This window comes from Malus domestica, chromosome 11 (genome assembly GCF_042453785.1).
Source record: "Malus domestica chromosome 11, GDT2T_hap1".
Classification (NCBI taxonomy): Eukaryota; Viridiplantae; Streptophyta; class Magnoliopsida; order Rosales; family Rosaceae; genus Malus; species Malus domestica.
This window is the reverse complement of record NC_091671.1, coordinates 25,353,864-25,376,452: the sequence shown is the minus strand read 5'-3', so window position 1 is coordinate 25,376,452 and position 22,589 is coordinate 25,353,864. Positions and strand designations below refer to the sequence as shown.

The window sequence follows — 22,589 nt, the reverse complement described above, 5'->3', positions numbered from 1 at the left end:
CACAAAATCGCAAATCTCCTTGGATGTTAATTCGGCGTATGATTTTGCTTTGAGCCACTTAGTGAAATAATTCGTTGCCACGAGTATCCATGCATGTTTCGCTGCTCCAGAAGATGGTGTGATTTTGCCGATCACGTCCATTGCCCATCCTTTGAACGGCCAAGGTTTGGTGACCGAATGAAGTAATTCAGCCGGGGCCTTTTGAATGGGTCCATGAATTTGACACTGGATGCATCTTCATGCATACTCAATACAATCTTTCAATATGCTTGGCCAAAAGTAACCATATCGGAGAAGTAGCCAACGCATCTTGCGTCCTGATTGATGGGCTTCGCAAATTCCTTCGTGTACCTCTGTGATTGCTTGGGCGGCTTTTTGTGGGCCAAGGTATAACAATAATAAACCGTCTTCGCCTTTTCGATAAAACTCGTTCTGGTACGAGACGTAGTTTGTGGCATGGACCCTTGTCTTTCAGTCGTGTTTGCCTCTAGGATCATCAAGGTATTGCATAATTGGCCTTCTCCAGTCGTTTGGTAGCGTCTCGACCGCACAAACATCTACATGATCCTTCCGTTCCAATAACGAAGGTAAGGACATTACACGTGTATGGATGACTTGGTCACGCTGAAGGACATGCTGATTAACCAAAGCCGGATATGATTGCCGTAAAATGGGTATCATCGGTCCACTCTTGCCCCCTATGAGTTGTGCTCCGGAAGCTATCTGAACGAGTTCGTCTGCGATGATGTTCTGTCCACGGGAAATATGTTTGAACGTGATACTGTTGAACGACTCGGCCAAGTAACTGGCCACCATGTGATAGGGCGCCAGAATGCAACTCATACACCGAAAAGTGCCATTGAGTTGGTTGATCACAAGCTCTGAATCGCCGAAAACGAGGACATGAACAATGAGTAAATCATGAAGCATGTTAAGGCCAATAACAAGGGCTTTGTACTCGGCCTGATTGTTGGTACAATCGAAATCCAACTTAAGGGAAAAGAACCAGTAGTGTTAGTGTAGAGACTAGAGGACGATCCCCACACCGGTCGATGTCGACATGCTGGAACCATCGAAATACATCGTCCAATAATTGTCACGTGCTTCCACCATTCCGATTTCAACATCATTGCCCCCGAACCCATAAGGAGAAGGGTGATGGGCTAAGAAATCAGCAAGCGTTTGTCCTTTGACAGCTTTTTGTGGGACAAACTGCAAACTAAACTCCGATAATGCCAGTGTCCATTTCCCGATTCGGCCTTTGACTATTGGCCGAGTAAGCATATATCAAATAACATTTGTTTGGGCGATGACCTGCGTAACGGATGGGAGCATGTATTGTCGGAGTTTGGAGGCGGCGAAGAAAAAGCCAAGCAAAGCTTCTCGACGAGTGAATAATTGATCAATGGAGTAGTGAGGTTTCGGCTAAGATAGAAAATAGCTTGTTCTCGCCCAATATCGGTATCTTACGCGAGGAGGCAACCAATGGATTCTTCGGCTGTGAAAATGTAAAGCTTAAAGGGTTTATCACATCGGGGCGGTACGAGGACAGGTGGAGTTGCGAGAGCAACCTTGATTTGTGTGAAAGCCGCTTGATGTTCTTTACACCACTTAAACTTGTCTGACTCCTTGAGTTTCAATAGTGTAGAGAATGCCGTCATTTTGCCAGCGGAATTAGCTATGAATCGGTGAAGAAAATTTATTTTCCCGAGCAAGGATTGGAGTTGTTTTTTGGTCGTCGGTGGTAGGGCATCAATAATCGCGCAAGCTTTGTTCGCGTCGACCTCGATGCCGCGATGATGGACGAGAAATTACTGGCCGACACACCAAATGCGCATTTGGCTGGGTTCATCTTAAGGTTGTGTTGTCGCATGCGAAGGAAAGCTTGCCGAATATCATCAATATGCGTTTGGTGATTTTTTGATTTGACCACGACGTCATCAATATACACTTCTATGGTAGTGCCGATTAGGTCATGAAAAATGGTATTCATTGCGCGTTGGTATGTGGCACCAGCGTTCTTTAGACCGAATGGCATGACGACCCACTCGTAGGTTCCGAATGCCCCCGGGCAGCGGAAAGCAGTTTTATGAACATCGGCCTCGGTAATAAATATCTGGTTATAACCGGAATGTCCATCCATGAATGATAGTATGTCATGATTAGTCGCGGCGTCGATAAGCAAATTTGAAATTGGCATGGGATATGCATCCTTAGGTGTTGCCAGATTCAAATTTCGAAAATCAATGCAAATGTGTAGGGCCTCATTTTTCTTGAGTACGGGTACGATATTCGCCAACCACTCGACGTATCGAGCGGTTCGGATAAACCCGACATTTAATAGTAGAACAATTTTGTCTTTATGTCGAGTTGTACTTCAGTCAAGAATCGGCGAGGAGGTTGTCGAATAGGCTTGCAACCAGGTTTGATACGTAATTCCTGTTTGACAATCTGTTCGAGACCCAGCATTTCATGATAACTTCAAGCAAAACAATCTTTAAACTCGTGAAGCAATTGATGGAGTTCAACTTGCATGGCATGGGGCAATAACACACTAATAAAGAGCGGTTGAGGATCATCGGTCGTTCCAACATTTATTTCCTCTAAAGAATCCTTTACTTGGGGTCAGCTGTCGTTGAGCTCAGCTGATGCAGCCTGAACTTTATCCAACGATAGTACCGGGCCGTTATCTTCTTCGGTAAAAAATTTGATTAAGTTGATGCCCGAATACGATTGCTTGGCAATAGCATACCAATGGGCCAGCATGCGTTCCATCGTGGATGAAACCACGGCCCGACGCTACTCACTTTTGATGTCAATCATCAGTGGTGGGGAGTAAATTGGCCAAACCAAGTCTCGCTGAATCCTGGTGGACAGTCTCGGCGCCTACCTCGATGGCTTTTTGAATTGAGATCCGGGTTAGCCGTCCATCTTCATTAAAACCCTGTAGGGTAATATAGCCGACGCGATCATCATAATAGCAGGCTTGAATCATGTTTGTTTCAAACGGCTGAGTGTCGGCTGGATGGACCACAACTGATTTACCATCCCAAAAAATGAGAACTTGATATAAAGAAGAAGGAATGCAATTTGTTTGATGAATCCAATCCCTACCGAGCAAAACATTATATTCGGTTTAGGAGTCGACGAAAAAAAATGCGATCATGTGATTACGACCTGCGATGTTTACCTCTAGAGGGAGTACCCCTTTTGTCTAAGACTTGTCACCGACAAAGTTACTCATGGTTATTCCTAAAGGAATGAGTTCGTCGGTGGATCGTCATAATGCTTTCATGACGGATACAGGCATGATGTTGACTGTTGCTTTGCAATCAACGAAAATTTTGGAGATTGGGTAGCTTTCAATATGGGCCGTGACATACAATGGTTTTAAATGCTGAAGATTAGTCGAGGAAGAACGGGGAAACAAGATATCCAAGGCTGTTTTAAGTTTATCGTCGCCGTTTGGTGACTCATCATCCGTCGTAATGATGAAATCAACTTGTGTTGCTTCTTCGGCGACCACATTGCCATCCAAGGAACTTGGTTGGCGTGTAGTCGGTTGAAATTCGGCCAGTAGAATATAGACCATACTGATTTCCATATTTTCAAGAACTGAAGGGCCCATTGGAACCTGGTCGTCATCTTCCGGAGTTGTGAGGAATATATCATCGTGTGTCGGAGCGTTCACGGCCGACTCGCTGTGTGTCTCAACATATTCAGGCGCTTGCGCCATACAATCTGACGATGTATCATGTTGACTGTCTTCGGGCTTGCATGCATATGGTGTCAGACTTTGCTCCTGCCGTATTTTGCGAACTCGTTCTTCATAGGTGATCCGGGCATTCTGGTGTCCAGGTAAGTGTCCAGTCGTGCCACACGCTCTGTCTCATCGGCCGTTAAGCCGAACAAGGAGACAGCCGAAAAAACTTCGAAGTGATACCAAAGGTGTTGAAGGTCTTTAAGAGAAAAATGGAGTTCGGCTGTGTCAATATCCATGTATGGGTCGACCTCGAAGCCGAGAACCTTAGCTTCTCGAATGTGCTGGAATTTGGCTTTCATTGTTGGATCAGTGGTTTTTTGGATGATCTGCTCAGCATCGGGGCAAGTTAATGCCAGGTCAAGAGCTTCTTGGCAGGCTTTCGGTAACCCATATAAGTCGTTAGCAGAATATTTCTTATGAAACTCTTTTATATATTCCAATGATTCACCGAGGAATGGAGGGTGCAGGTTCCGTCGAACTTTGATTAGAGGTTCTTTCAACGGTAACGGAGGCAGTTGGCTTTCGGCCTCTTTCTTAAATTGCTCGAAAGAAGCTTTCATTTCCCCAGGCCGAAGAAGAAGTTTGATGCACTTCTCGGCTGCTTCAATGGTAGTTTCGAAGTCCCGATTGGTTTCCTTTTACCCTTGTAATTCAGGCATGATTGTTGGGGTTGGCCGATCATCTTCGCTTTCTGTCGTCTTTTTTGGCTGCCATTTAGTGGCCGAGACAGGTTGGGCAACTTGTTGTCGAGCCAAGCAATCTATACGCTGACGTCGACGTTTCTGAGATTTGGATAGCGGTATACATGCCGATAGGAGAATTATAGCTGTACCAACGTTGGTCACGTGGTTTAGGTGGCCTGAAGGTTTTTTGATTTGCTGATGAGCTCGAACTACTGGAATTGTAGGAATAATAGTCCTCGTTGTAAAACGGTGCATCGAAATCAAGGTGCCATCTGACCGATGTAGGTCCATCTGTCTGTTTCCTTAGGCCGAGCCTGTCGAATACTTTCTGGCGCTGGCCTTCACTAGGTTCCTTTGAAGGTTTTGTTGTAGTCACCGATTGGTGTGGTGATGTCGGGATTTGCATCGGAGACAGTTTCGCCTTGGGCTCGGTTAATACAACGCGTGCCTTACAATTGCTACACAGAACTATCGACCCGCCATTTCCATCTTCGCTGGAGTCTGACATGGACTCGACTATGGCAGGTCCTAAGAGCTTGGTGGGTGGTGCATTAGAAAACAAGTCGATCTTGAGTCGAGGTTGGGAACCTTCCTTTAGGATTTGTGGTACTATTGGCCCGCCATTTTCTTTGTTGTTCTAGTTCGACATTGGTTCAACTATGGCCGGTCCTGATAGCTCTGTAGGTGGCGCGTTGGAAAATAGATCGATCTTGAGTCGAGGCTGGGAGCTTTGCTTCCGGATGTGTTGTACTGAGGTAATTTGACCTTCTTTTTTCCTTTGCTTTTAGGCAAACGGGCGTCTACCATGCCGACTGTCGCTGAAGGGAATGGATCCGTATCAATCGTCATGCGTTTTTCAAGAAACTTTAGCTTGCCTTTGTCAATCCAGCTTTGGATATCATCACAAAATATGACACAATTGTTTGTTGCATGCTTTGTCGAGTTATGGTATTTGCAATATGTCATTCCTTTAAGTTCTTGGCCTTGGGAATATTATGCCCTGGCCAAAGTTTAATGATCTTCGCTGATAGCAATTGATCAAAAACTGCTTCGGCCTTTGTGATATCAAAGGTATAAACTTTTGATGTTTTTGCTGTTTCTTCAGTGGCCGAGCGGGTTTTGCCTTCTTTGGAATTAATTTGAGTCAATGCCTTACACATGTATGGTTTATCTATTACTATCTCGGCCGTGTCCACGCTAACGTACTGAGATTCCTCGCCTTCGGTCGACGCATAATTGACCGTAAGGTTTTTGTAAATCATCCCTCGAGATAGGGGTTTCGACATCTTCTCTTCTCGGAGCAAATAGTCATATTGCTCGACATACTGTATACATATCCTGAAAGTTTGCCCCTAGAAATTTCTTTTTGTATTCTACATCGAGTTCGCTCAAAGCAAGTTTAACAAACTCAACTTCAGGGAGAGGTACTCGACACCAATTCTTGGCCGGTTTAAATCTGGTAAGATAATCCATTGGTGACTCATCAGATGCTTGAGCCATCTTTGCCAACGAAGACATTGACATTTCCATCCCTAGCCGATAAAACTGCTCGTGAAATCTCTCGACCAATTCTTCCCAGCTTTGGATGGAATTGGGTGAAAGGTTGATATACCAAGCAAATGTTGAACCTGTCAATGAAAAATTGAACAGTCACAGCTTGTGAAAATCACTGTTGACATCTCCGCATTGTGCGGTGAAACAGGCCACATGTTCTAACGAGGATAAAGACGATTCTCCAGCAAAAAGACTAAAATATGGAATTTTGAAACCTTTAGGATATTCGAATCGTTCCACGTAAGCTGGATATGGGTGGATGAATTTAGGGAACTTCGGCCCCTTTTTCATGGCTAAATCAATCATCCGCTGGACCTCGGTTATATCGACGGACATTACTTCTACTTTCTGGTCAGGTCCATCTGTCCTGCTACTCGATCTTTTTTTTTTTTCTAAGTCAATTGGCTTGAGCCGAGTAGGAATTGGCTCGGCCTGTACTACCAGCAACAGATTATTCCTTGGTGGCAAGTGCCGGGAAAGATCAAATGACCTGGAGTCGCAGACTTTGCTAACCAGTATTTCAAGCAATCTATTTTGTACCTCACTGTCACTGCATATCACATCGTGCAGTTTATCGATTCCTTGATTAAACGTCTGTTCAACCGTCCTAGACTGTTCGTCAAGTCATCTTCGAAGAAACGATCTTGTTGGTGGATCACAGCCTTCACCACCATCCTCATCACAGTCCTCCATTATCCCTTCATTGAGGACGCATGTGTTCTTGATAGGGATTTCTAGACTGCAAAGCTGACCACCGAGACCAATTTCCTTTTCTTGGCGAGTCGCGCTTGTGGACTTAAGTGCCACGGCACTAAGGGGATTCTATGCCTGTGATACACTTTGTCCTATGTTTTGAATTAGCAAATCGGATGTTGATTTTCCTATAGCTATTTTCTTTTTAACCGATCGTGTTTCAATTGGCATGAACTTCGTAGTTTAGCACAAGGTCCTATTAAGCGTGCCAAAATGTTGACCCTAAAAACTATCAAGCCTACGTGGCGCGCAGGCCAAGTAATCTATGAGCTAACTACGTCCTTCGGTTGAATGCGAGGCGTGCCAACTCTTCGGTCGAGCTCGACCGAGGAGTAAAATTTGTTAATGTTGCGTTGAGTGTGCGGCTGACTTCTGCGTCTTACGATTTCGACCGAGGAAGGAACACGTCTCGGCCTCTTGGGTTCTTGAACCTGAAGACAAGTCTACTATTCCTACGAAGTTCACAAATCGTCACCGTCGGATTCGGTCACAGTGATGGTATTCATCAGAGTAAACTCACGCCGAATCGACACCAAAGTGTAAGGGCACAAATACTCAAAACGGATATATGCCTTAACAATAAACGTGGTTCGGCCGTCGGAATGCCGAACTCTAAATCCCACTTGAGAGTATCCAATCATAAACTAACTCGGCATGCAATGTGCCGAGCCTAATAAACTGCAACACCTCACTTCACCGAGAAGGCTAATGAGATGACCTCGACCAATAAGGATTCGGAAACCCTTCTTGACCGAGACTTGGATAGATAACTAGTCACCCTCGCCGTAGTGCTATCTATGCCGACTGAAGATGCTGCGAGACCGGCTGGTTCTACGGTGACAGTGCTATCTATGCCGACTGAAGATATCACCGGCTGCCTTCACAGTGCTGTTTATCCAAACTGAAGGTGTGTCGGCGAAAAAGAAAAGGAAAAAAGTCTCAAGGTTGTTGAGAGAATTTGCGCAGGGCAATTGTGTGTTGAATTGGAGGGGGCTTGAACGATGCACAACTTCTTCTATTTATAGCACCAGACACTTTCTAGACCGAGTTAAAACCCTACTCGGATTAGGATTTCTTCTTCTCATCAAACACCATCTCGACCAGTCCTATTTTCACTATGACTTTGAACCTAGTCCTTTATCAAACCAAATTCACTTCTTATCCATATCTTGCCGAGACTCCTTATTGCGCCAGGATTCAATTACTCGTCTCGCGGCATGACTTGACCGACCTAGATTAGGAAGCCCATGAACTAAATGATCCACAGTAACCTTTTTTTTTGTACGGCCTTCCGGGCCAAGAATACATCTCGGCCCAAACCAATATTTTGGGCCCAAACAGTAGTCCAGCGTAACGAAGAGGCCCTTAGGCCCAGCGTTATGGAATAGTAACTCACCCAATTGCAACTGCTGTATGTACTCGTACTCTTCCTTCGTCTTCTCTCATACTGCAACTGAAACTCACATATGGCGACGGACAACAAACCCACCAAGTCCAAGAAGGGGAAGCAGCGCTATCTCCCTCACAACGTCAGCTCTCTCTCTCTCCCTCTTTGAGATAATTAGACAGAGTTGAATTGTTAGTTAAGTGAGAAGTTAATTTAGTTAATTGCTGTTAAATTGTAACGATGTGCAGAAAGCGGTGAAGAAGAAAGGGGCGTACCCATTACACCCAGGAGTGGAAGGATTCTTCATCACTTGCGATGGCGGAAGGGAACGCCAAGCCTCTCAGGAAGCCATTAACGTTATTGACTCTGTAAGCTCTCTCTTTTTCTCTTTTCTTCAAATCCCATAATCTTTTTCCCCAATTTTCTATCTGGGTTTTTACTTTATCTAGCTATTTCATACTCAACTTGCTATTATGTGAGGTTTTTTCCCCCAAATTTCTGCTGTTTTTGCTACTAATTTATGTGGGGTTTCTCTTTTGTTGCTACTTTTCTGCTTTCGGGTTGGATTTCTCGTCTTGCTTAATTGTGATTGTACATAGATTGGCCTGACTTCAGCGTAACCGTCTTTTCAAACTGCTTCTTAGAGGCCTATTATTATCTGTGTTTCATTTTGATTGCCAAAGGGTGAATAATAGTATTAATACCATGTAATGAACCGTTCTTCCACTTAGCCGCAAGATTTGCGATGGTTCCTAGAGTAGTACCTCCACATCCACTCATGGACTATCCGAGTTTATCCCTTTGGGAGAAGTAAGAGTGCAAACCGAATATGGGGAACTGATAGTGACAGGGCCAAGAGGGTATCGTTTAAAATCCGTTGGTTCCCCCCCCCCTTTAATTAATTTTGTTTTCATCTTTAAATGTGCGCCACCAAATTTGAAGAATTAAAAGTTAAGGGCCATAGAAAACTCTTTGCATACGAATTGGTGCAGATAAATAAATAAAGGTCGTACCCAGTGCACAAGGCTCCCGCTTTACGCAGGGTCTGGGAGAGGTGAATGTCGGCTAGCCTTACCCCAATTTATGGAGAGGCTGCCCCCATTTATGGTGCAGATAAATAAATAAGATTACAATTTTCATACGTATTGGTTTGTGTGTATATGTATCTTCTTTTAAGAGAATTCATAACATATGGAGAGAGTGTATCTTAGTTTCTGCTTTTTGTTCTTCTTTCGCATGAAATCAATATGCTGAGTGCTCTTTAATGTTATGGACTGTTTATTTATCACTTGGCTGTTTTAGGTGAGAAACTGATGTCTTAGGTTGTTTTGGTTTGTATTGCAGTTTTATGAAGAGCTAGTCAGTGGAAAGGGTTCGGGATTGAAGCTTTCTGAGGCACCCTGTAAACCTTCAAATAAGAAAATAGTGTTCTCGTATTCTGATTCTTCCAGTGGTGAGGGTGATGACAATGATGATGATGAAAAGAAACAAGAAGGAGAGGACAAGGAAGCAGAAGAAGAGAGCGAAGTGGGTGAAGAGAGTAAAGGTGATTCTCGTAGTGATGATGCCAGTCATGATAATGCAACAAGTGAGAAATCAGAACACCAGAAGAAGGATGATGCATGTGACAAAAATAAAACTGAGGAAAACACTGAAGACAAGAAAGAGGATAATATATGTAGGGAAATTTGTGCAAATGAAGCTGAGGAGCCACCAGCAAAGAAACAATGTCTAGGAACAGATTCATCAAAATTTACAATCCCATACAAAGTGGAAGAGAAGTCCATCGATAAGCTAATTGAAGCTGAGCTTCAAGAACTGGGAGATAAGAACAAGGTGAGCTTCTATGATATGATAATACATAAGTTGATTGTGCACACTTGTGTTTGTCACATTCTTTCCCTTTTATTTATCAAGATTGTTTGGGTACATTGTCCAAGAGAAGATTATGTGAAATTGTGGATGCCGAACCTCATTTTGTCTGAATTACAAATTCAGCTAGCAAGCTCTGCTTCTTCAGAGTTTTTTATTTTTTATTTTTCTGCGTCACACCTCTTATGCAGGCTAAGATTAAATAAGCTTGCAGTTGATATGGCTATGAATCATTTTGTTTAGTAGTCATTTCTTTTGCATTACATTTGCATGTTCCGTATTTTTTTAACAGTTTAAAAATAGATGAGTATATTGTATATAATGCCCTTGCCATTTAATTGTTTACACATCTGTTTGTTTTCTGCAAGTTGTATGTCTTGCACTACCCTATTTACGTGTTTAGGTTTCTAATTTAGATTGTGTTTTTACTTTCTTGTACTTGCCTAGGTTTCATCCAGTGATGCATATTTTGCTTTTTAGTACTAGCATTACCATACTGACTTGTTCACTAGCTTTAACTAGTATTTCCCACTCCTTCATTTCGTAGGTTTATGAATGGATACTGGAAATTTCTCACTTAAGGTTTGGTTCTTTTGAAGGGCACGAACACCTTCTTAATTAATTGAATTTAATGTCTAAGGAGTAATGTTCCATCCCAACCCTGTCTTACAATCACTGTTTTCTTCCCATGTCCCTCATGTTTTTTAGTAGTAACTTTAACATACGAAATTTTAATTGTTCATTATCTTTAGTTAGCATGACCATCTCTTCCTTCATTTCCCAGTGGTTTTGAATGCGGAATAATCTTTTTCTAGCATGTTTTAGGTTAGTTGCAGATGGGTTTTCATTAATTTTTCTTAGCATATCTCTTCAGATATCTTGGTGTGTGTGCTTTATAATCCTTTTAACTTTTGCAATCAATTTTGAGGAAATGATTTCTCATGCTGATGTTGGATTAATTTATAGAGACGCTTTTTCACCCTTGAATCGGGTTGCAACGGTGTCGTCTTTGTTCAAATGCGGAAAAGAGAGGGAGATCCTAGCCCTAGCGCAATTGTGCAGCATATGATAACATCTGCTGCTGCAACAAAGAAACACATGTCAAGGTTCATATATTACTTGTTAGGTTATTTTTACAAAGAACGAGTATGGAAGAGAGACCTCAAACTGGCTGTTCTTACTTGCATATTATAGGTTTATCTTAAGAGTATTACCCGTTGAAGTAGCATGCTATTCTTCAGAAGAGGAAATTTCAAGAGCAATCAAACCACTTCTTGAACAGCACTTTCCAGTGGAAACTCCGAATCCTCAGAAGGTAAGATACGTCGCTATCCTCGTCTGCCTTTTGTTCTTATTAACAAAAAGAAACCCACATCTCTCTTGTCATTACAAACTGATTTTTTTTTTAATTCTGTTTTGACTGCCATCGTTCACCGTAAGACACAAGCGTTCTGTGATGGAATAGCTATCTCTATTAATGAACGGGAAATAAATCTGATGAGATTTTCTTTATTTTTGACATAAACCTATATTTATGAGGTTACGAGTTGTTTGAGTTGAGAATAAACAAAACTTCAAACAATTAGATATCTCGAGATGGTTTCTGATTTTACTAAATCTTCCATTCAGTTTGCTGTCCTGTATGAAGCCCGTGCAAATACCGGTATAGACAGGATGAAAATCATAAATGCAGTGGCAAAATCTGTGCCTGCACCTCACAAAGTTGACCTCAACAATCCCGATAAGACCATTGTTGTTGAAATTTGCAGGGTAAGAAAGTTTCCTTTCCCCATGCTCCAATTTCTCTTTCGTCACACCACCATTCAAAAGAAGAATTGTCGTAAAAGGATACTTGTGTTTGAACTGTTGATTCCTTCCTTTATAGCTAAAAATCTCATTCTGTTTTGATTGACAGACTATTTGCATGATCGGTGTTGTTGACAAGTACAAGCAGTTAGCAAAGTACAATTTGAGGCAGCTCACATCATCGAAGCCATAGGAGTTTTGTGCCTCCGGTCGAGCTTGTATTTACTTTTTCTTCATATATGTAAACCCTGCCAATCTGATAGTTTAACTCGAAGAAATACTCTGGGTTTACAAATTGAGAGCAGGCGGTGGTGGTGAAAATTTTGCACGACACCTTAGAAGCTTGGACGCCTGTTACTTGTTAATTTCACGTAGTAATTGAGATTTAGATTCCTGTTAACCATAATGACTACATTACATGGTTTTATACCTGTGATTGGTTCGATTATGGCTACTTTGATCTGCTGCTTGAAAAAATGTCAGGAAGCGGCGATCGGATGAAGAGAGCTAAGACGGTCCCTGTGTGTTGAGGGATACTCTCTCGGGTAATTTCCATCTGAGTTGTCATGGAAGTTTTATAAAAATTGCAAAACCCCTCGGTTTGGTATACTAGGCCGGGCGGATCCATACACCGGGTGCCCGAAGAAGCTTCTGTGATTGATGTTGGAGGACCCTGCAAGTGTGTGGGCAGGTATGGTGGAGAAGTTGTTACCTGCATTGCAGTGGTTGAGGACAAAAGCTCTCTAGAATCTTCAATAATAAGTCCAACATCAGGCATCTGGAGTGAGTTGCTTTAAAGGATAATATTTTGAAATCCCCTTTGTGTCACCAAGAGCAAACCCGCACGGGCAGCCGTGGCTGCAGCAAAACACACTGAGAGGGGTTTAGCTGAGTGGTCCAACTGGATGAACACATCGCTAGCATTGCAGATGCTCGCTCTTCCAAGTTACCCAACCTTCATCACCACTTGCACCGCTGCCGCCTTCAGTCGCCTAATTTTATTTTCTTTCTATTTCATATAGGTTTTTAACCCTACACTATACAACAACAACAACAACAACAACAAAGCCTTTTCCCACTAAGTGGGGTCGGCTATATGAATCCTAGAACGCTATTGCGCTCGGTTTTGTGTCATGTCCTCCGTTAGATCCAAGTACTCAAGTCTTTTCTTAGGGTCACTTCCAAAGTTTTCATAGGTCTTCCTCTACCCCTTCGGCCCTGAACCTCTATCCCGTAGTCACAACCGGAGCATCAGTAGGCCTTCTTTGCATATGTCCAAACCACCGGAATCGATTTTCTCTCATCTTTCCTTCAATTTTGGCTACTCCTACTTTACCTCGGATATCCTCATTCCCAATCTTATCATTTCTCGTGTGCCCATACATCCCACGAAGCATCCTCATCTCCGCTACACCCATTTTGTGTACGTGTTGATGCTTTACCGCCCAACATTCTGTGCCATACAACATCGCTGGCCTTATTGCCGTCCTATAAAATTTTCCCTTGAGCTTCAGTGGCCTACGACGGTCACACAACACGCCGGATGCACTCTTACACTTCATCCATACAGCTTGTATTCTATGGTTGAGATCTCCATCTAATTCTCCGTTCTCTTGCAAGATAGATCCTAGGTAGCGAAAACGGTCACTTTTTGTGATCTTCGCTAGATTGCTCCGGTCATTAGTGTGGATAAGTATATAAATGGATAGAGATAGGAGAGCAAATACAAGATGTACGTGGTTCACCCAGATTGGCTACGTCCACGGAATAGAGGAGTTCTCATTAATTGTGAAGGGTTTACACAAGTACATAGGTTCAAGCTCTCCTTTAGTGAGTACAAGTGAATGATTTAGTACAAATGACATTAGGAAATATTGTGGGAGAATGATCTCATAACCACGAACCACGAAACTTCTAAGTACCGGAGTGTGGTATCGTCTTGACTTGCCTTATCTGTCTCATAGGTAGATGTGGCATCTTCTCTGGAAGTACTCTTCCTCCATCCAGGGGTGGTATCTGTAACTGGTGGAGATGCACAAGGTAATGTATCAATTTCACTTGAAGTTTACTTGTAGTTTCAAGCTTGGTCAAGCGCGATACAAACCATGTAGTAGGAGTCCCCCAAGTCGCCGAGCTAGGGGATCTGCTGAAAGAGGTGACAGACAAGGTAAGCAATCAGAGCTCCGGCTGATTGTTCACATTCTCCCTATCTTGCAGGCAGCATGAAGGATAAAGAGAAGAAAAATGAGAAGAGATGATATGGGATACTTTTGCTTTTGAAGAAGTAACTTTCCACAGGCTTATTCTTGAACTGGGCTGGAGGGTTTTCTGGTTTCCTCCAGAGTATAAGGCCGACTGAAGAATTTGAGGGTCAAAACAAGTCCATCAAATCTAGTGTACGTTCGACCCTGCTGATATGGAATACTTTTTCTTTTGACAGAGTAGTGGATGTATCGGCACGTGTGTTGTTACGCTTGTCTCCACATGCTTCCTTGTATCCTTCTCACTTGCCCTATCTGTTCTTCATGCAGATGCGGTATCTTCCCTGGAAGCATAAGATGTTGAAGATGAGTACTCGAGAGCAATGCCAGGTAAGTAATCAGGTAAGAGATTCCAGACAGTCAGTTCCTGGCTGGAAGCTTGATTCCAAGTGCTGACTGATTGCTCTCTTTCTCCTTGTCTTGCAGGTAAGAACAAGGCCAAAGGAAAAGACAGGGAAAAAGCATGATATGGGATACTCTTGCTTTTAACCCTGATGATATGAGATATTCTTGCTCTAGTATAGCTTGTTTACAGAGGTATTATCGGGGGGAAAGAAAGCTGAATATTTCGAAAGGCTTCGTTGGGAGTGCCCTCTCAGATAAGAGGAAGGGTTGAGCATTTTTGCAGGTCTGCCTGTCCGTTGGGGATGGAGGTCGACATATATAGGAGTCTCCCTAACATCAAGTAATAATGATATTCCTTTACCCTGCTTGGTTATAGTACGGTAGTGGCAGCTGCTAGCTTCACATGTTTTAACTCTGTCAGAGCACTTTGAAAAAGTGGTCTGTGGTATCTGGAAAGCTGATGTTGCGTGTGAAGATTACAGACAAGCTTTATCCAAGGAGATCCAGCTCTTGAAGTTAGGAAAGTGGTGCCTCTTCGGTTTTCGAACAAGCAATCCTGTCGGGGATCTGGCTCTCGAGATTCGGAGAACGATGCCTCTTCGATTTTTGAGAAAGCAATCCTGCTGGGGGTCTGGCTCTCGAGATTCGGAGAGCGGTGTCTCTTCGATTTTTGAGAAAGTAATCATGTTGGGAGTCTGGCTCTCGAGATTCGGAGGGCGGTGCCTCTTCGATTTTGGAGCAAGCAATCTTGTTGGGAGTGTTTTCTCGAATGTGAGTAAAGGTTGGGCATGTTTGCTAGTCTACCTTGCCACGAAGCACAGAGGTTGACACATAGGGACTTTCCAATTATCCAGCAGTGGTACTGTTCCTTTACCCTCTCTTCGATTTTTGAGAAAGTAATCATGTTGGGAGTCTGGCTCTCGAGATTCGGAGGGCGGTGCCTCTTCGATTTTGGAGCAAGCAATCTTGTTAGGAGTGTTTTCTCGAATGTGAATAAAGGTTGGGCATGTTTGCTAGTCTACCTTGCCACGAAGCACAGAGGTTGACACACCGGGACTTTCCAATTATCCAGCAGTGGTACTGTTCCTTTACCCTTGTGGGTAATAATATGGTAGCTAGACCTTCAAAATTTATGTGTCTAAACTTTGTTAGTGTTGTTTCTTTGCTATTCTTTTACCCTTCTTGGTCAGAGCGATGTAGTGGGAGCTGCAAGCTTCATGTGTCTCAACTTTGTCAAAGAACTTTGGCAAAGTTATCTGTGGTACCCATGAGCTACTGTTGCGTGTGGGAAGTGGGTGATTGAACAGTACGATTCATGTGCTTTCTACTTCGCCAGAAATCTTCGACAGAATGCCCATAATTTCCGCAAAGCTGAGTGTACGTGTGACAGGTGCTGACAAGGCTGGAAAAGTAGGTGCCTCTTCGATTTCTGAGATCGGCCCTCGTGGTCTCTGAGCAGCCCAGCTTTTGAGAAAGCAAGCCTCTTCGATTTCTGAGATCGGCTTTCGTGATCTTTGAGCAGCCCAGCTTTTGAGAAAGCAAACGCCTCTTCGATTTCTGAGATCGACCCTCGTGGTCTTTGAGCAGCCCAACTTTTGAGAAAGCAAACGCCTCTTCGATTTCTGAGCAGGCGCCTCTTCAATTTCTGAAGCTTCGTCGAGTGCAGATTTTTATAGGGGCTGACATTAAGTTCCAAAGCACACTTGAATATCCACCAGTAGAAGCTCCATTCTTGCACTTCTAAGATCTTGATTTGTCCGACCTCTTCTCTCTTCAACACCTTTGAAAATGTCTGGCCCCTCCGACCGTCGTTTTGACTTGAACCTTGTTGAAGAGGCAGCCCCGCCTTCTCCTAAACTTTATATTTCATTACATACATATTCTCAATTTCATAACCAAAAATAAAATAAAAATGTGGCTCGGGCCATTTTAGGAAAACCAAATAACTAGCCGTTGAAGAAAAATTAAAATAAGACACCAGTGGCATTTGCAACGTTCGAAATTTTTTGAATACCTTACACCGCTCCGTCCGAGTCCCATCCCAACAGCGTTTTAAACCAATCTCTGCCGCCCCATCTTCTTCCACATCTCATACTCTCTCTCTCTCTCTCTCACTTGTCATTCAGAAGAGGCAAAAGAAGGAAGGAAGGAAGGAAGGAAAGCCCTTCTCTATCAACCTCTCTCTCTCAGAAAAGCGTCCGTTGATCTCTGTTTTCGGAAACGAAGAGAAAAAAGAAATAGGATTATGGCTGCTGTGAACCAAGATAACAGTCTTGTAGTGGCCGGAGCCACTGCTCCCTCGAACTCAAAGCAATCTCAGCCTCGCCCCAAGACCCTTGATTCTCAGTCCGTTCTCAAAAGGTACATCTTCATCCTAATCTACCAGTCAAGAACAAATGTGATTTCTTTGGTATTTGGTTGGATTTATTTTCTTGATTTTCTGTATTCTTCTAATTCAAAGAAAACTGGTTTTTGTTTTTTTGGGGATTTTCTTTTGCACATCAGGTGTTTGATTTATTTCCTCTGAGATTCATGAAATTTATTTTATTTCTTTTGATGATTGGAAGAGATTAGGATTTAGATTCACTAAATATGTATTGATAATTGGAGGTTTCAACTTTTTTTTAATCTAACCTTTTATTGTTGTTTAATTAAACAGGCTGCAATCTGAGTTGATGGCCTTAATGGTAAGACTTTTCTCCTTATTTTCTGTTTGAATTCTGAGAATCTTGATGTTTGTTTAATTAACATTGGATTGGATTGGTTTGGATTGGATTATTGTAGATGAGTGGGGATTCCGGGATATCCGCATTCCCCGAGGAAGACAACATTTTCTGCTGGAAAGGGACAATCATTGGAAGCAAAGAGACGGTGTTTGAAGGCACAGAATACAGACTCTCCCTCACCTTTCCCAATGACTATCCATTCAAACCCCCAAAGGTCAAGTTTGAGACTGTCCTCTTTCACCCAAATGTCGATCTTGTCGGCAACATTTGCCTGGATATTCTACAGGTAACTTCTCCAAACTTGTACTAGTCTCGCACTTTCTCAGTTATAATATCGTTCAGAAACCAAGCACGATATCATTTGACCAATGTATCTCAATGAATTGATTGCAGGATAAATGGTCATCTGCTTATGATGTGAGAACCATACTCTTATCCATCCAGAGTCTTCTTGGAGGTAATCACTTTTCTCTAACACTTTTGCTTATCGAATTGAATAAACGCTGAATTGAAACGAATGTGGAGTGCGTATCGAATTTCAATTTTTGTTTTATGTGAATTGCAGAACCAAACATCAACTCTCCTTTGAATGCCCAAGCAGCACAATTGTGGAGCAACCAAGAAGGTAACGACACATTTGAATTGACTTCCCTTTTACTTATTATTTATTTTACTAATTTTTCGAAAAAGAATTGTTACCATGAGAAGTGTGTGACTGAGTAATGCTTCCTGTGTGTGTGTGTTTTGCAGAATATAGGAAGATGGTGGAGAAGTTGTACAAAGTTCCAAAGGCTTGATAATCGGGACGATGGCAACGAAGTTGTGTTAGATTAGGGAGGGTTGAGTGATTATTATAGATACCAAGCCTCTCTAACTTGGATCGGATCGGATCGGATCGGATTGTGTACCATTGATTCCTTGATTTGTTCTTGTGTTTCTCTCTATTGTTTTCCAGAAGAGTATTTAGCCAATTGTCATCAAAACTCAGAGCTCAAAATTGTTCGTGTTTTTCATGTTGTTGGAAATCCTACATCGGGAGTTTGACAAAACAACTTACAAGTTGTAACTACATGATTTCATTTTTAATACCACATCCAAACCATTTTTTTTATATATAAAATCCCACTTTTGCCAACTGAGCAAACAGTTATGGCTTCAGATATGGTTACCGGGATATCGCACTATTGGTGTAGTAGTTGTGCTATGGAAGTTGCTCTTGATGTTGTGGCTTTTCTTGTGGGTAGTGAATGATAGTATAATTGCATACAATTGTTAATGGCAACGCAGGAACCCTAGTGTCTTTTTAAATTGATTTTTAAAACCGTTTTCTTTTAGTTAGATTTTCCATTTGTCGAATCTTTTAAATTGTTTTTATTAAATTCGTTTTTATTATTTTCCAAAATCAACATTTTCCGATAATTAATTAAGAGTTGATTTTAAATACAAATTATTTATTCAAACCTTGTGGAGAATGACTTTGAGCCTTGAAATTCAGGTATTTTCCGAATATGAGAAAAAACTATTAATATATTATTCAATTATGGCTTTGGATATGGTTATAGGGTCCTCGATTTATATTCGTCATCGAATGCGACTTTTTGAGCCTTGAAATTCAGGTATTTTCCGAATATGAGAAAAAACTGTAAATATTATTCAATTATGGCTTCGGATATGGTTATAGGGTCCTCGATTTATATTCATCATCGAATGCGCCCTTAATATTATATACTATATAATATAGTATAATATTCATAAGTATTGAAATTATTTGATAATTTGTTTCGTCTTTCTTCTGTAATGGTTGTTGTATTTGCTTTTGGCTTTTGTCATCTGATGTGGTAAAAACTAACACACAAATTAAACCCTATAAATTATGCAATCGTAGTATGAGTAAGTAGGGATCGTTTTATTCCGGGGATTAGAAGGGATGCTAATCAACACAAATTAAACTTATAAAACTGAAAACTAAACTAAACTAACATTAAAACAGTGACTGGGGGAATTTTGGACGAATTTAATGAAAACAAAAGTAAATGTCAACAAGTAAATTAAGTTGTGAATGAAATATGGGTGAGATGATAGCTAGATGATTCTTTTCCACACATGAAACATATGCATACAAATCGATTTCCAGTTATTCTTTCTATAAACCACGAATGACAATGCCCAAAATTAACTGTGAACAAAACTAATAAACTCTCAGATTTTCCTAAGTTCATTGAATTGGACTCATCAACGCAACCAAATTATTCTTCTCAAGTTCCCTAACTATGAAAAGCATGATAGAGATATATCTCAAAGATCATTAAGTTATGTGAAAATCATAATCATTGACAAAACATTCGTAACTATGAAAAGCATGATACTCCTGCCAAGAATTTACTTAACTCAATCATGACTAGTGACTTTTACTACTTACAAATATAAGTTCATAACGATTAGGTGAAATTCCCTTATATTCTAGCATCAAATCCATGCATGCAAACTAAGTATGTATCCTTAATAAACATACAAGAATAAGTTCTCTATAAAGCAGATAAGTAAATCGCATTCATATTTTATGAAACAATAACTGGATGTAATCAATTTATATAAAACATATGATCATGGCTTCGAATTCACCTCTAACTAAAAAGAAACTTAGTTACACATGTTCATCATAACTGAAAAATAATCTAAAATAAACATTGAAACTTAAAATAGAGATAGAAAGAACCCAAAAAACTCCAGCGACTTCAATGGATGATTGCAGGTTACGACACACTCATCCCCCCTCTAATTTGCGGCAATAATGTATATATAGGGTAAAGGGCACAATTGAATCCCAGGAGGAAAAGAATTAGGTTGTTTGAATTATTTTAGGACTCCTGGAACCAGATAGAAAGTGTTGAAATATGATAAGGATTCCTCCTTCCAGTTGGAGATAAGATAAAGTAAGATTGGATAAGATAAGGTGTTCCTCTCCAACTAGGATTCCTCTTTCTTGTGTAATTCCTTGTCTTCCAAGCCTCAACTTTAATTTCACCAGATTTTATCACATATCTAGCACCATTTAAACACTAAAATATGCTATCCAAGCTTACTGTCCAATCCAAGTCCAAAACTGTTCCAAATTGCTCCATTTTGCCATTTATTGTCATCTTTACCAATTGGACCTATAATAATACGAAAATAACATAAATTACCAAAATAAATGGAAATTAACAAAGTAAATGCAAAGAAATAAGATAACAAAGTCGCATAAATATGCTCCTATCATCATCCCTCTCCCTTTTTCATGGACCAATTTGCCTTACTTTGCTATCATATTTGGCTTATCATGAACACTTCCAGAAAGTCTTGTTATGTTTTATATGTGGATATTTAATAATGGAATTAGTATCTTATGTCAGTTGAACAAATAATTGTTCTGTATTGATGAAGATGAATATAACCATTAACCTATGGAAAATCTGTTGTTCGGTGGTATGGTTATGGATAATCTCTTATGGTTAATTTGCAATTATGGACATGATTAATTTTCGTGATTATGGGGATGATATGGCATTTATATCTCCTAACCGAACGGTTGCCAACCCTAGCTAATTCTCAAGTTACCATGAGTTGAAAACTTGATATAGTTGCCCTAATCGCCGATCCGGGTGAAAAAGAAGGTGACAAACAAGTTCCTTATGATCTTAGTATGCAGTCTGTTGCTGCAAAGAAGAAGAGAAAGAAGAAGGAGATGGAGAAGGAGAACAAAGCAACATTAGTATGTGATGGTAAAGCGGCCGAGGACAAGAAAGTGCCAAAGTATGTCAGAGAGAAGCAAGAGGCCTTTGCTCGGCGGAAAGAGGAGGAAGAGAGGATGAAAAAGGAGGAAGAAGAGAGACAGAGGAAAGAAGAGGAGGAGAGGCTTAGGAAGGAGCAACTTGAGGGGAAAAGGAGGAGGTCAAATGTCACAAAAAGGAACGGGAAAAGGAGTTGTTTGCACCTAAAATATGCATAATTTTACTTATTTGGGTTTAAAGCCAAAACATGACATTTTGGGGATTAGTGTGCAAATAGACTAAAAGTTGCATGTGGGAATGTTTCTCCACATGGTTTGAAGCGGTAACTTTATTGTAAGTAAGGATGTTGGCGGACTTGGGAGATAGACACAAGTGGGATTAATACACATGTGGTGGAAAAATCAACTTGCTTCTTTTATTATTATTTCATATGCAAGTTGGCATCTTTTCCTATTCTTGCAAGTGGAGTTGGCAATGGAACTTATTTGCACAGATTCAATGTCCTTAGCAAAGAAGCTCTCTCTCTCTCTCTCTCTCTCTCTCTCTCTCTCTCTCTCATATAAAGGAAGCATAGGCAAAGGACTCGAGACTCAACCAATCAATCAAACAATTCAACTCAATTCAAGCTATGCACCCTTTTTAATACTTCAATTCTACAAAAGCCTTGTATTTTCTTTTAAAGCTATGCTATTCTTCCAAGTAGTATCAATTTCCTTGTGTTCTCATTTACATTTCTGTTGCCATTGTATTTACTCATTTCACATACAGTATTTACGCCTCCAGTGCATTCGCACTTACTTTCTTTATTTTCCTCTATCATCTACACTTCCAACAAACTTGCCATTTACATATTGTTATATTTCTCCACATAAGTAAAGTCCATATCATTAAGGCTAAGAAAGAACCTTAATTTGAGCAACTCTCACTCAATGGCGCAATCTCTTGGTTAGAAGTTGAATTCAAGCGCAATCTCAATCATTCAAATCATGTCTACTAGCGGCAACTAGTAGTGGCACGCTCGCAATCAGCAATCTCTTGTTCGAGTAAATTCTTGGCATGCCCACCGCCAGGCCCATGGCAAATTTAAGGGTGGAGTTAGATCATGAACAATCTTTATGTTCATGGTTTTCCTCAACATGCTTTCAACCACTATTTTCCAGATTATGAAGAGGATGACAATGTTGAAGAATGCCCAAGCTATGGCTATGATGAAAATCATATGAAGCCAACCTATGAGCTACCAACTTATGGGTACACGGTTGGAGGGTTCTCAAGTCCCATGGAATATGATTGTTGGCCAACTAATGACTATCAACTAAATAATAATAATCTTAAGGATTGGCCAACTTATGGCTACGATAAAAAGTTATTATTTTTTTTATAATAATCCCATTCATGAAAACTATGATAGACCAGGCCAACAAATGGCCTCTCATAGTTTTCTTGAGGCAGTATTTTGATATTCCTGCACTGAACATCTGCGAAAGAAGTAAAGAATTGAAAGCTGACGCAAAGCTGAAGGTCCCAGATCAATTGGTCATTGACATCCCGGGGCATAAAAGCCATTCGCTAATATCAGCTCACGGGGTTCAGATTTATGTGATGTTGCAGTTTTGGTTGTTGGCATTATGGATGGCTTATAACCTCAAACAATAGAGTCGCATAATCT

The 22,589-nt window shown here is 41.1% G+C and overlaps 2 protein-coding genes across 2 annotated transcripts; both read left to right on the top strand.

Moving 5' to 3' along the window:
• The first annotated feature begins 8,105 nt into the window (after positions 1-8,105).
• Positions 8,106-12,218, top strand: LOC103430063 (tRNA acetyltransferase TAN1-like). Its single transcript, XM_008368194.4, has 7 exons — positions 8,106-8,282; positions 8,389-8,508; positions 9,485-9,976; positions 10,979-11,118; positions 11,207-11,327; positions 11,642-11,782; positions 11,928-12,218. Exons 1-7 carry the CDS (start codon positions 8,220-8,222, stop codon positions 12,009-12,011), a joined length of 1,161 nt encoding a protein of 386 aa, XP_008366416.2. The 5' UTR covers positions 8,106-8,219; the 3' UTR covers positions 12,012-12,218.
• Positions 12,219-14,349: 2,131 nt separating this feature from the next.
• On the top strand, positions 14,350-18,163 carry LOC103448291 (ubiquitin-conjugating enzyme E2 20-like). Its single transcript, XM_008387539.4, has 6 exons — positions 14,350-16,785; positions 17,084-17,111; positions 17,209-17,436; positions 17,544-17,607; positions 17,716-17,775; positions 17,901-18,163. The coding sequence occupies exons 1-6, from the start codon at positions 16,670-16,672 to the stop codon at positions 17,945-17,947; spliced, it is 543 nt and encodes a 180-aa protein (XP_008385761.1). The 5' UTR covers positions 14,350-16,669; the 3' UTR covers positions 17,948-18,163.
• The last annotated feature ends 4,426 nt before the right edge of the window (positions 18,164-22,589 follow it).

Excerpts from the sequence above, each read along its gene's own strand:
- LOC103430063 (XM_008368194.4), top strand. The coding sequence starts at position 8,220 with ATGGCGACGGACAACAAACCCACCAAGTCCAAGAAGGGGAAGCAGCGC. Across the intron at positions 8,509-9,484 it reads CCATTAACGTTATTGACTCT|TTTTATGAAGAGCTAGTCAG; the intron begins GTAAGCTCTCTC and ends TTTGTATTGCAG. Across the intron at positions 11,783-11,927 it reads TTGTTGTTGAAATTTGCAGG|ACTATTTGCATGATCGGTGT; the intron begins GTAAGAAAGTTT and ends TTTGATTGACAG.
- LOC103448291 (XM_008387539.4), top strand. The coding sequence starts at position 16,670 with ATGGCTGCTGTGAACCAAGATAACAGTCTTGTAGTGGCCGGAGCCACT. Across the intron at positions 17,112-17,208 it reads CTGAGTTGATGGCCTTAATG|ATGAGTGGGGATTCCGGGAT; the intron begins GTAAGACTTTTC and ends GGATTATTGTAG. Across the intron at positions 17,608-17,715 it reads CATCCAGAGTCTTCTTGGAG|AACCAAACATCAACTCTCCT; the intron begins GTAATCACTTTT and ends TGTGAATTGCAG.